General features: G+C 44.8%; 1 protein-coding gene across 1 annotated transcript; it reads left to right on the forward strand.

Moving 5' to 3' along the window:
* Positions 1 to 314: 314 nt before the first annotated feature.
* Positions 315 to 11,941, forward strand: LOC124040398 (leucine-rich repeat-containing protein 59-like). The gene is made up of 8 exons (XM_046357558.1): positions 315 to 519; positions 846 to 964; positions 1,060 to 1,119; positions 1,524 to 1,682; positions 3,006 to 3,110; positions 3,532 to 3,604; positions 10,114 to 10,308; positions 10,407 to 11,941. The coding sequence occupies exons 2-8, from the start codon at positions 866 to 868 to the stop codon at positions 10,790 to 10,792; spliced, it is 1,077 nt and encodes a 358-aa protein (XP_046213514.1). The 5' UTR covers positions 315 to 519; positions 846 to 865; the 3' UTR covers positions 10,793 to 11,941.
* Positions 11,942 to 12,565: the final 624 nt, after the last annotated feature.

The following is a 12,565-nucleotide window of genomic DNA, read 5'->3' on the forward strand; positions in this document are numbered from 1 at the left end:
GGAATCGAGAAATATTTCGGTTACTGGCCCAACGATCTAACCACAAGACTACCTGCTGCCCCAAGAGTATTTATGTTACCCAACATTGTTTCTTCTTAACTGGTTATAATAAACGGTACATACTTTTCGTGTCTTATAATGTGTTCATGTTTAAAAAAAATGCTATTGTAGACTATGCTGAACAGCAATAAAGAAAGAACTGAAAGACCTTCCAGTGTGTGTGTGTGTGTGTGAGAGAGAGAGTATCTTGCCAGTTGCTCCTCCAAGCTGTAGGTGGCGATATGCTCTGAAATATCGCGTCATTGGCACAAATGTATCTTTCTATCAATGACGTGGACTTTCATTGTAAGAATTTACTGCAGCCTCGCTGCTTTACACACAATATATTTGTCTGCGATATAATTGCATGCTACGACTAGTTTGACAATTGTCTATGAAGTAGCCATTATTGTAGTATTTATTAGTAGGAATAGAAGGTCTGAGACGTTTGAAAACGGTGGTGATTTCTCAGTGAAACAGGTAAGTACTTTCACTAACGTTACTGTACCAAGAAAAGGTTACTTTGCTGCGCTGTCACCACGTTAGCTGCCAACGTAGAAACTGTCGCACGCTAGAAGAGAAACAAAGTGTAACGTTAGCTAGTCAGCTTAGTTACTAAGTAATTGCAATGACATTAAAATAAGGTTGGAACAACGTATCTTACAGTAGCTAGGTCCTGTATGCTTCCTCAATTTGTTTTGTCTAGATAGGCTACAGATAGCAAACCATGGTAGTCAACATGTCAGTTAGCTTTTCCATTGTGTTTGATTGTGAAAACAGAAACTTTCATTTGTATTCTCCCCCAGCCCCCCACCCAAAACTCAGGATGAGTAAAAACAAGGTGTTGAATCTGAAGGACAAAGTCGATGGCAACGAGATGGATCTGAGCCTCTGTAACCTCACTGAAGTTCCTGTTAAAGAACTGGTAGGCCAACAACCACTCACACCACATTACTTTTTATAACGCCATGTATTATAGGCAGTAGTCTTGTTGTCATACTGTTATGTGTGCGCTTTCAGGCTGCCTTCCCGAAAGTTACAGTCCTGGATCTGTCCTGCAACAACATCACCTCCCTGCCTGTGAGTAACCTTGAATGACCCCATCCCCAAAGCCAAACACTGGTCACCACAATCTTCAGTTTTGTCAGTTGTGTTAGTGCTGGACTGGAACTAAATCCTGCTCACAGTGTTGCTCTCCTCTGAAGAGAAGTGGCGAATGTCTTTAAAGTAGATATTCTGGTAGCCAACCCAGCCAGATGGTCAAGGAGTTGTACTACAGTATATTAACAAGAGGTATATGGGTAGAGGAGGAGAGGGGTGTAAGGGTTAGCAGCACTAGTGTACCTTGAGTTTCCTCTGAGCATTGAACTTGCGCAGACATTCCACTTTCCCCTGTCTGTGGATCATAGAAGTAACAGCGGAATGTTGCTGTAGGAGGGGAGAGAGATGAGTATTACAGACTGTACATAACTGTGTGTGTCCAGCTGGAGTTCTGCAGCCTGAGCCACCTGGTCAAGGTGGACCTCAGTAAGAACCAGCTGACTGTTCTACCTGATGATCTGGGTCGCCTTGGCAACCTGCAACACCTGGATCTGTACAACAACAAGCTGACCATTCTGCCGGTCAGCTTCTCACAGCTCAAGGTAGGTAATACACAACACTAGAACTGGGAATTGCTAGGGACCTCATGATACTAAACGGTGTCGAACCACTGAAGTCATTAACCAGACAATGATCTTCCCACTATTTAATTAGAAAACAAAGGAGTTGGCATGCTTCACCATTGGCACCCATGTAACGTCTTTCTTTTTTTTTTTACCAGAGAACATGTTCTCAATGACCTGGAAATGAGCCAATTGGAAGCTGGGGAGGATTAGGTGGCCACACCCCTACAATAAGTGACATGAGATCTTTAGTGGCCATAGAATCAGGACAGTCATTTAACATCCCATCTGAAAGACAGCACCCTACACAGGTCAATGTCCCCAATCACTGCCCTGGGCCATTGGGATGTTTTTAGACCAGAGATAGAGTGCCTCCTACTGGCCCTCCAACACCACTTCTAGCAGCATCTGGTCTCCCATCCAGGAACTGACCAGGACCAAACCCACTTAGCTTCAAAGGCAAGCCAGCAGTGGGATGCAGGGTGGTATGCTGCTGGCCAAGGTCTGCCTGGGTATAGTAGTTAGTTCCCTTCCAAAGCTCTACTGGAACAATAGTTCTAGCAGGCAAACTACAGCACAATATAAGGCCCATGTTCACTGGTGCCATTCTGCTGGAAATACATTTGACCTGGAACTAGAGTGAATTTATTCAGAGCAATTACGAGTCCCAAATAAGTGGTCTTAATGCGTGGGTGTATGGAAATACTGCTGACTTGGCAAAATGAGTTAGTGATGATACTTCTCATGTAATAGAGGAAACATAGACATTTCCCAAACATCAGTTTACAGACAGCTCAAATGTATTCACCCCCTGGGTCCCAAAAGTCCCAGTATTCTCCTGGCATGTTACTACTATTATTAATTAATATGGTCATCTGCTTAATTCTATAATATATAGCAATATTTACTGTTCATTTATTTCATTTTGGTGGACACAGATATTAATCTGAAAAATGTGTAAAGCTCTGTGAATGAGCTAGGAATACACTTTGAATCCAACCATCAACAGTAGGAAAGGCTAACTACTCAGTCAATCCATAAGCTTTTACGACAATCTGAAAATTCTATTGTTAGACAATTAATTACAAACAGTTTTAAAAACATTAAATCATATGTGCTTTTCATCACCAAGACTACACAGTAAACTCTACAATTAGCCAGTTATCTTTGAGCTGGGTAATATTGGTGAACTCAACACGACCACAGTGGCATATGGATGGAGGTTGAAGACAGAAAACACTTTACACAGTCTCAACAGTCTTCTTTTTCTCCCTTTGTCTGCGTGTGTGTTTGTGTCCGCAGAACCTGAAGTGGCTGGATCTGAAGGACAACCCTCTGGAAATCAACCTGGCCAAGGCTGCAGGAGACTGTCTGGATGAGAAACAGTGTAAACATTGTGCTGCCAAGGTAAGACTGGGATGGAGAGAGAGATGGGAAGGTAGGCAGAGGGAAGATGAGGAGATTGAGCAACTCTTGGAGGACAATGGAAGTTGATAATAAAGTTTCTTCATAAGAGATTACATTTTTATTTAACTAGGAAAGTCAGTTAAGAACAAATTCTTATTTACAATGACGGCCTACCCCGGCCAAACCCTAATGACGCTGAGCCAATTGTGCACTGCCCTATGGGGCTCCCAATCATGACCAGTTGTGATACAGCCTGGAATTGAACCAGGGTCTGTAGTGATGCCTTTAGCCCTGAGATGCAGTGCCTTAGACCGCTGCGCCACTCAGGAGGACAGGGAGAGGAAGGAGACGTTGAGATGGACTAGAGGTTTGTTGGGTTCTAGCATGGTGCAGTGTAATTTCAACTACAATGTGATTGTAGGTTCTCCAGCACATGAGGATCCTTCAGGAAGAGGTAGACAAAGAGAGGGAGCGGCGCCTCCTAAAGGACAAAGGTAGGTACTACGATACCGTTGCCAGTGGTCAGTCATTGGGATCCGCCTGAGTCTGCTTCCAACATGGCGCCCTTTTCCCTCTGTAGTGCAGTACTTTTGACCAAAGCATAGGGCTCTAATCAAAAGTAGTGCACTATATGGGGGAAAAGGGTGCCACTTTTCCCCATATAGCCTAGGATTGCTAGAAGCTATCAAATAAAATGCTATTGGTCACATACACATTTAGCAGATGTTATTGCAGGTGTAGCGAAATGCTTGTCTTATTAGCTCCAACAGTGCAGTAATATCTAACAATACACACAAATCTAAAAGTAAAAGAATGGAATTAAGAAATATTAGGATGAGCAATGTCGTAGTCCGGAGTATATGTATGTGTGTGTGTGTTTGTGTGTGTGTGTGGTAGGCTGTATAGACATTATGGACAGTATGTGGATATAATATGTAGTATATCTGAAGAATACGTGGATAGAATAGTAAATGTACAGTAATAGTTGAATAGGATGGTATTGACTAGAATACAGTATATACATTTTGAACAGTATGTTAACATGATTTAAGAGACCGGTGTTCCATGTCTATGTACATATGGCAACAACCTCTAAGGTGCAGGGTTGAGTAACCGGGTGGTAGCCGGCTAGTGACAGTGACTTAAGTTCAGGGCAGAGTACTGGATGGAGGCTGGCTAACGATGGCTATTTAACAGTCTGATGGCCTTGAGATAGAAGCTGTTTTTCTGTCTGTTGGTCCCGGCTTTGATGCACCTGTACTGCCTCTCCTTCTGGATGATAGCGGGGTGAACAGGCCATGGCTTGGCTGGCTGATTATCTTTTTGGCCTTCCTGTGACCTTGGGTGCTGTGTAGCGTTGCACATTTTGGGGAATATTCAGAGATGGAAACTTTCTGTGGGAATTAACGTAAATATATGAAAATTAATATTAATACTATTTAAATGTAGATGTTTTTTGCATAGGATATATTTACCATATCATATGGAGACAGAAACATAAACCTTTTACCTCATCATAAGTAGAACACTGCAAATGAGTAGATCCTTCCAATAGAAAAAAACATTTTCTTTTTAGTTACGAATTGATCTTAAATTAAATGAGTTCTCTTCACATGGGATGATTTCACTGACCAAAAGAAAGGAAATATTAAATGATCCCCAATGATCCATCACATCTCTCCAAAAAACGTTTTCAACAAACATCTGTCAAATGATAGTGTAGAAACTAAAGCTTTGGTTGTCTTCCTCTCAGGCGTCCATGTCTTCTCTCTGGACCTCATCAATGTCCACCTCTTAAACATCAGACTCTGAGGCCTCATCTTCACTGTCACTTTCCAACCTTGTTGAAGATGGCTCGTTGTCAACCTCAAAAGCCCAAAATTTGCCCGGATGGCCACCAATTTTCAACCCTTGTATTGTTCAGCCTGTTGTGTGCTTTGGTGTGTGTGTTCCCAAACAAGGACCAGTTGCGCTCTGAGGGGCAGATGGGATTTGGAGGATGATGGAGGCAACAGGGGAAAGAGCCTCCGATGCACGAAGTCCCTTCCACCAGCTGGCTGATGAGATAATGTTGGCACGACTGCCATATTGCATCTCCATCCCAAAGCCCTTGCTTGGAAGTGTACTTTGCCAGACTACCAAGAACCTTGCCCTTAGCCAGGCCAAGGTGGTGAGACACGGTAGTGATGACACCATAGGTCTTGTTGATCTCTGCACCAACATGTACGCTGCAGCGTGTATGATCTTCAGGCAGAAGTCTTCACACTTTTTTATGTATTTCAGAACTGCAGTTTCCTCTGCTTGGAGCAACAGTAAAGTGGGCAGGGCAGTAGGGATTTCTTCTCTTACATCAGCAAGCAGAGTCTGAACATCAGACAGGATGGCATTGTCGCCCTCAATCCGTGCAATGGCTACTGTTATAGGTATCAGGAGTTGAAGGCTGATTACCACTCTCTTCCAGAATACATCATCGAGGAGGATCCTCTTGATGGGTCTGTCCATATCGGCAGACTGTGATATGGCCATTTCTTGGAGAGACTCCTTCCCCTCCAGGAGACTGTCAAACATGATGACAACACCACCCCAACGGGTGTTGCTGGGCAGCTTCAATGTGGTGCTCTTATTCTTCTCACTCTGTTTGGTGAGGTAGATTGCTGCTATAGCTTGATGACCCTTCCTGTACCTAACCATTTCCTTGGCTCTCTTGTAGAATGTATCCATTGTTTTCAGTGCCATGATGTGAGGGTAGGACTCCTCCACTTTAGACCAAGCAGCCATCATGTTCACAGCATTGTCTGTCACCAGTGCAAATACCTTCAGTGGTCCAAGGTCATTGATGACTGCCTTCAGCTCATCTGCAATGAATTGACTGGTGTGTCTGTTGTCCCGTGTGTCTGTGCTCTTGTAGAATACTGGTTAAGGAATGGAGATGTAGTTAATTATTCCTAGCCCACAAACATTCGACCACCCATCAGAGATGATTGCAATACAGTCTGCTTTCTCTATGATTTGCTTGACCTTCACTTGAACTCTGTTGAACTCTGCCTCCAGCAAATGAGTAGATAAAGCATGTCTGGTTGGAAGGGTGTACGCTGGGCGAAGAACATTCAGAAATCTCTTCCAATACACATTGCCTGTGAGCATCAAAGGTGAGCCAGTTGCATACACTGCTCGAGCAAGACATTCATCAGCATTTCTCTGACTACGTTCCTCCATTGAGTCAAAAACTTCTGATTCCAGGAAGACCATGAGCTGTTGCTATCAATAAGATGTCTGCTTCATCATTTTCACCTCGAATAGAAGCTGAGGGACTTTAGTCAGAGGTAGCTTGTTGTGAGCGCTGAGGGAACTTGGCCAGATGATTCTGTATCTTTGTTGCATTCTTCACAAATTATTTGACACCGTATTTGCAAATGTACACAGCTTTTACTTTTACTTTTACATTAGCTGCAGTGAAATGTCCCCACGGCATTTTTCTGTTGCGCCTTTTTCACCACACTGCGGGTGGACCATTTAAAATAGTCAGTGATTGGTACGCAGAGGAACTTGAAGCTTTTTACCTTCTCCACTGCGGCCCTGTCGATGTGGATAGGGGCTAGCTCGCTCTGCTGTCTCCTGAAGTTCCACAATCTGTTCTTTCGTTTTGTGGACTTTGAGGGAGAGGTTGTTTTCCTGGCACCACTCTGCCAGGGCCCTCACCTCCCTGTAGGCTGTCTTGTGGTAATCAGACCTACTACTGTTGTGTGGTCTGCAGACTTGATGATTTGAGTTGGAGGCGTGCGTGGCTACGCAGTCATGAGTGAACAGGGAGTACAGGAGGGGGCTGAGCATGCACCCATGTGGGGCCCCTGTGTTGAGGACCATGGTGGTACAGGTGTTGTTTCCTACCTTCAGCACCTGAGGGCGGCCTGTCAGGAAGTTCAGGACCCAGTTGCACAGGGCGGGATCAGACCCAGGGCCCCGAGCTTAATCATAAGCTTGGAAGGTACTATGGTGTTGAAGGCTGAGTTATAGTCAATGATTAGCATTCTTGCAGTGCTATGGCATCATCCGTGGCTCTATCGGGGCGGTCTAGGGCAGGTATTCCCAAACTAGCCCCGTGAAACGCAATGCCATCGGCGGTAGGCCAAATACAAATGTGATTCACGTTCTTCACATTTTCAAACAGTACATTTATATTTTCCAACGGGGCTATGCATTTGGGTGAGATTTTTTTCTCTCCTGAGTAGCCTCGTTTCACTGCCAAAAATAAAATTCAACCATCTAGTGTTCAGCAAAATAACAAAACAATGTCAAATACAGGTAGCCTAGTCAAATAATTAACATCCAATCACATTAACCGTTACTATCTCGCGGGGAAACCTTTACTCTTGCACAGACATTTAGAAACGAAACATAACTATTTGGAAAATTAGCCACGGGAGTTTTTGGAGTGAGAATAAAGACGACTTTCGAGTAGTAAGACGTGTAAGATACCATTAATAAGAAGGGTCTATAAGTGTCTTATATGGTGAGCTACCGAGTGGCTAGAACAGGCAAGCCTCATACTATTGTGGAGGACTTAATTCTTCCTGCTGCTGCGGATATGGCTGGGACAATGCTGGGGGAAAAGCCCCAAAAAACTATACAATGTCGTCTTCAAGCAACACTGGCACAGCTCCTGGGGGGTCAATTAGGAAAGACATTTTCTTCTGCAAATGACTGGAAACCAGGACAACATGAGAGGATATTTAAGTACTGGACAGCTTTGTGACATCAAATGGACTTTGGTGGTCAAGATGTGTTGGTATCTGTACTGATGGAGCAAAAGTCATGACAGGGAGACATAGTGGAATGGTAATGCTCGTGCAAGCAGTTGCTCCCGGTGCCACTTGGGTACACTGCAGCATCCACCAAGAGGCTCTGCTGCCAGGGGAATACCTGACAGCTTGAAAGTCGTTTTGGACACTACAGTGAAAATGGTTAACTTTGTTAATTAAAGCAAGGCCACTGAACTCTTGTGTATTTTCTGCATTATGCAATGATATGGGCCATGTAACGCTTTTACAACATACAGAAGTGCGCTGGTTATCAAGGGAAAAAGTATTGACACGCTTTTTTGAATTGAGAGAAATGCTTAAAGTTGACTTTACTGACCATCATTTCACTTGTCTGACCGCTTGTATGATGAGTTTCTCACACGACTGACCTACCTGAATGATCTGAATCTAGGATTTACAGGGACTCTCTGCAACTAAATTCAATGTGCGGGACAAAATTGAGGCTATGATTAAGCAGTTGGAGCTCTTCTCTGTCTGCATTAACAAGGGCAACACACAGGGCTTTCCATCATTTTTTGTGTGCAAATGAACTCAAGCTTAAAGACTATGTCAAACGGGATATAGCGACGCACCTGAGTGAGTTGGGTGCGCAATTACACAGGTACTTTCCCGAAAACGGACGACACAAACAACTGGATTCGTTATCCCTTTCATGCCCTGCCTCCAGTCCACTTACTGATATCTGAACAAGAGAGACTCATCGAAATTGCAACAGGCGGTTCTGTGAAAATTGAATTTAATCAGAAGCCACTGCCAAATTTCTGGAGTTCTCTTCCGTCACCCCGCTCCTCCGCTCTCCACTGGCTTCCAGTTGAAGCTCGCATAGGGCTGCGCTCAGAGTTTCTTGCCTTGGCAAATTGTGCTGTTAAGACACTGATGCCCTTTGCAACCATGTGCCTATGTGAGAATAGATTCTTGGCCCTCAGTAGCATGAAAACTAAATACAGGCACAGACTGTGTGTGGAAAATGATTTTAAGACTGAGACTCTCTCCAATACAACACAACATTGCAGAGTTATGCTCTGGCTCCCCAATGGTGGAACAAACTCCCTCCTTTCAAGCACACCCTTTCTTAAAATATGTAGATCATTAACCTGTGGTGAGTTATTCACAAATGTTGATGAACAAATAAGGTTTTATATGTAAGATGGCTAACTAAAGAGCTAAATTATTGATTATTCTATTATTATTTGTGCCCTGGTCCTATAAGAGCTCTTTGTCACTTCCCACGAGCTGGGTTGTGACAAACTATCACTCATTCTTATATTTAATATAAGTATTATATTCGTATAATATATGTATTGTATAGTGTGTGTGTGTGTGGCAGGCTTACAATGTTGGCAAAAAACAACATTTGAGAGTGCGCTGACCCTGGGGCTAGAGGGGATATGCGGCTGGAGGTGGAATGTTTGAAGGGGTACGGGACTATAAAAAGTTTGGGAACCACTGGTCTAGGGTGTCAAGTAAGGTGATATGATCCTTAACTAGCTTCTCAAAGCGCTTCATGATGACAGAAGTGAGTGCTACCGGTCGGTAGTCATTTCATTTAGTTACCTTTGCGTTCTTGGGTACAGGAACAATAGTGGACATCTTGAAACAAGTGGGGACAGCAGACTGGGATAGGGAGAGATTGAATATGTCCGTAAACCCTCCAGCCAGCTGGTCTGTGGATGCTCTGAGGACGCGGCTAGGGATGCTGTCTGGGCCGGGAGTCTTGCGGGGGTTATCACGTGGTTAATATGTCTTACTCACGTCGGCCACGGAGAAGGAGAGCCCATAGACCTCGGGAGTGTCCAGCGTTGGTGGCACTGTATTATCCTCAAAGCGGGCGGAGAAAGTGTTTAGCTTGTCCAAGGGCAAGACGTCGGTGTCCGCGGCGTTGCTGGTATTCCCTCTGTAATCAGTGATTGTCTGGAGTCCCTGCTGCATACATCTCACTATGGGTTCACTCGTGATATTTCATACTGTTTTAACATTGTTAGCTCAGAGCAGCTGATAGTCAGTAATATATCTAGCTTGCCATGATTATAGCTAGGAATTTGATTAAATTCAATAAACATTATTATTATTCCCCATTGGGCAATCATTGAATGAGACAACAAACATGTTAATGGAAGCCGCAGGAGAACACAGAGTGAACATATCAAAACTTTATGTTCATCTTTTTTCTTCCATGGCATTAGAACTGGAAAAGAAGAAAGAGACGAAACAGAGAGAGAGGGAGGCGAAAGAGAGGGAGGCTCGTAAACGAGAGAAGGCAGAGGGGAAGGAGAGGAAGAGGAAGGAGTACAATGCTCACATGGCTGCCTTAGCTGTCCAGGAACAGAAGAATAAGAGAAAGGAGGAGAAGAAAAAGCGGAATGGACAGATGGCAGCAGGTATGTAATGGGCGCGTTCCAGGTTGTCTTTAATGCAGTTGTGCAGTGCACGTGTTGACTATACAGCGAACATCACTTACTCACTTCTCTCTCTCCAGATAAGAAAGCAGCAGCTGAATCCACCCCCAAAGCCCAAAGACGTTCTCTCATTGGCCTGCTTTTCAAGCTCCTCCTCCTGGTGCTGCTGGGATTGGCTGGAGTTGTCGGGGTATGTCATCTGACCGGGCTAAAGGAGGAGGCGGTGTGCGCGCCAATCAACATTGCTGTGGATGACGGCCTATCCTGGATCCGGGAACAGGAAGTAGATGTGAGGGTCAGAGAGCTGGTACAGGAAGTTGATATCAGAGCCAGAGAGCTGGTACAGGAAGTTGATATCAGAGCCAGAGAGCTGCTGCAGAAACTAACCTCTCTGGCGCCGCGTTTCCTCGAACCGCTCGGCGTCGCACCCACGGCAACGGAACCTGTGGAAACGTTAGAAAACTGAGTAAGGAAGGAAGGTAGGACTGACGAGAAAAAAAGAAAGATAGACGACCAGCTTAAATTCCTATGGAATTGTCCTTTCGTCGCTCCTGGTTTCCTCTGTTTTGTACGCTCTCTTTTTAACTAGTGGCTGTCTGCGTCACAAGTTACTCACACCCTAGTCTCACACCCTAGTTCCCTAAAGTGTGGGACTCTATTGCAAAGTAGTGCACTATTAAAAAGGGAATAGGGTGTGATTGGAGACTTTCCCTGTGACTCATGTGCACACTCCCAAGTCAACCCCCAGCCCCTACTACCCCCTAGGCACGGTAGATCTGAAAGGTCTGGATAAGTGTATTCAATGCAAACTTGCTCATCACAGGGCAAGGTCAAGATACAATATATATACACCACCTGTCCATTCCTTTCATATCTACACTGGTGCACAGGACGTAAAGGGTATGGGTTGATTTGGGATTGGGCAATAGTAACAGACTCCGTCTGTGCTGCGTCAAAGTCTTAAGAATCCAACTGAGCCTCCCGAGTGGCGCAGCGGTCTACGGCACTGCAGTGCTAGAGGCGTCACTACAGATCTGGCTTAGATCCCTGGCTGCAACCGGGAGACCCATGAGGCGGCGCACAATTGGCCCAGCGTCGTCCGGGTTAGGGGAGGGTTTGGCCGGATGGGATGTCCTTGTCCCTCTAGCGATTCCTCTGTCGTCAGTTGCACAGTGTTTTTTCCAACATATTGGTGCGGTTGGCTTCTGGGTTAAGCGGGCAGTATGTCAAGAAGCAGTGCGGCTTGGCAGGGTCATGTTTCGGAGGATGCATGGCTGTCCACCTTAGCCTCTCCCGAGTCCGTATGCGAGTTGCAGCGATGGGACAAAACTTTAACAACCAATTGGATATCACAAAATTGGGAGGCAAAAAGGGGTAAAATATTATTCTTTATTTTTAATTTTTAAATAGAGTCCAACTGCCAATCAGAGCCAGGTATTGGACAGAATTTGAGCCAATCAGATCATAATATAAATGGTATCTGTGGTTGGTTGGGGCAGTCTGAGCATGTGCAGTGAGGCTGTAAATATGGAGGAATCCTGTGTCTTCCATCCATTTTGTAATGCTACATCTGTGCTCAAGGACTGTCAACATCAATAAATGCCTTTAAGCTGGAGGATTGTCTCTGTAGTTTTTGCAGAGATGTGTACGTGAGAATGGAGCATTGTGGCATGCCTCAGTTTATTGAATCAATGGAAAACCTTCTTCTATAGCAGCCACGGGCCAGGGCAACCTTCTTTCAATCAAAACGCACCATTCCAGGTATCCGACTGTACCCAGAATGCCTTGCTCCGACACTGGAGGAGAAGGAGGAAGTTGCCCCTAAACACTGATCTAAGGTCTGTTTTCCGTTAAGGTTAGGATTGGGATGGGGAAGATGGTTTCCTTCCAGGTGGACAGGAAATGCACCTGGACCCCCCCCCCCTCGGGGAAGGATATTGGACCAGGTGTCACAGAAGTCTCCTACGACATACTCCATACAAGTGGACAAGTGCATACAGGTATGTTAATCATGGTTAAACAGGTTCCCCAAGTCCTTTCGTGGCTCAAGTAAGTCGGATCCAGAATGGCCCATGGTTGAGTTGGTTTCAAAGACTCAAAACTTGCTCCTATAGTATTTGCAAAAATAATCCCTTCCACTATATTATCAAATGACTGTAAATGATTTTGTGAAGATGTTATCTATCAGCTGCTAATGATGTCAACCCACCTCCTCAACCCGAGAAACCTTGCGAGGGCA

The sequence above is a fragment of the Oncorhynchus gorbuscha genome, linkage group LG07 (genome assembly GCF_021184085.1).
Source record: "Oncorhynchus gorbuscha isolate QuinsamMale2020 ecotype Even-year linkage group LG07, OgorEven_v1.0, whole genome shotgun sequence".
NCBI lineage: Eukaryota > Metazoa > Chordata > Actinopteri > Salmoniformes > Salmonidae > Oncorhynchus > Oncorhynchus gorbuscha.

Excerpts from the sequence above, each read along its gene's own strand:
- LOC124040398 (XM_046357558.1), top strand. The coding sequence starts at position 866 with ATGAGTAAAAACAAGGTGTTGAATCTGAAGGACAAAGTCGATGGCAAC. Across the intron at positions 3,111-3,531 it reads GTAAACATTGTGCTGCCAAG|GTTCTCCAGCACATGAGGAT; the intron begins GTAAGACTGGGA and ends ATGTGATTGTAG. Across the intron at positions 10,309-10,406 it reads GAATGGACAGATGGCAGCAG|ATAAGAAAGCAGCAGCTGAA; the intron begins GTATGTAATGGG and ends CTCTCTCTCCAG.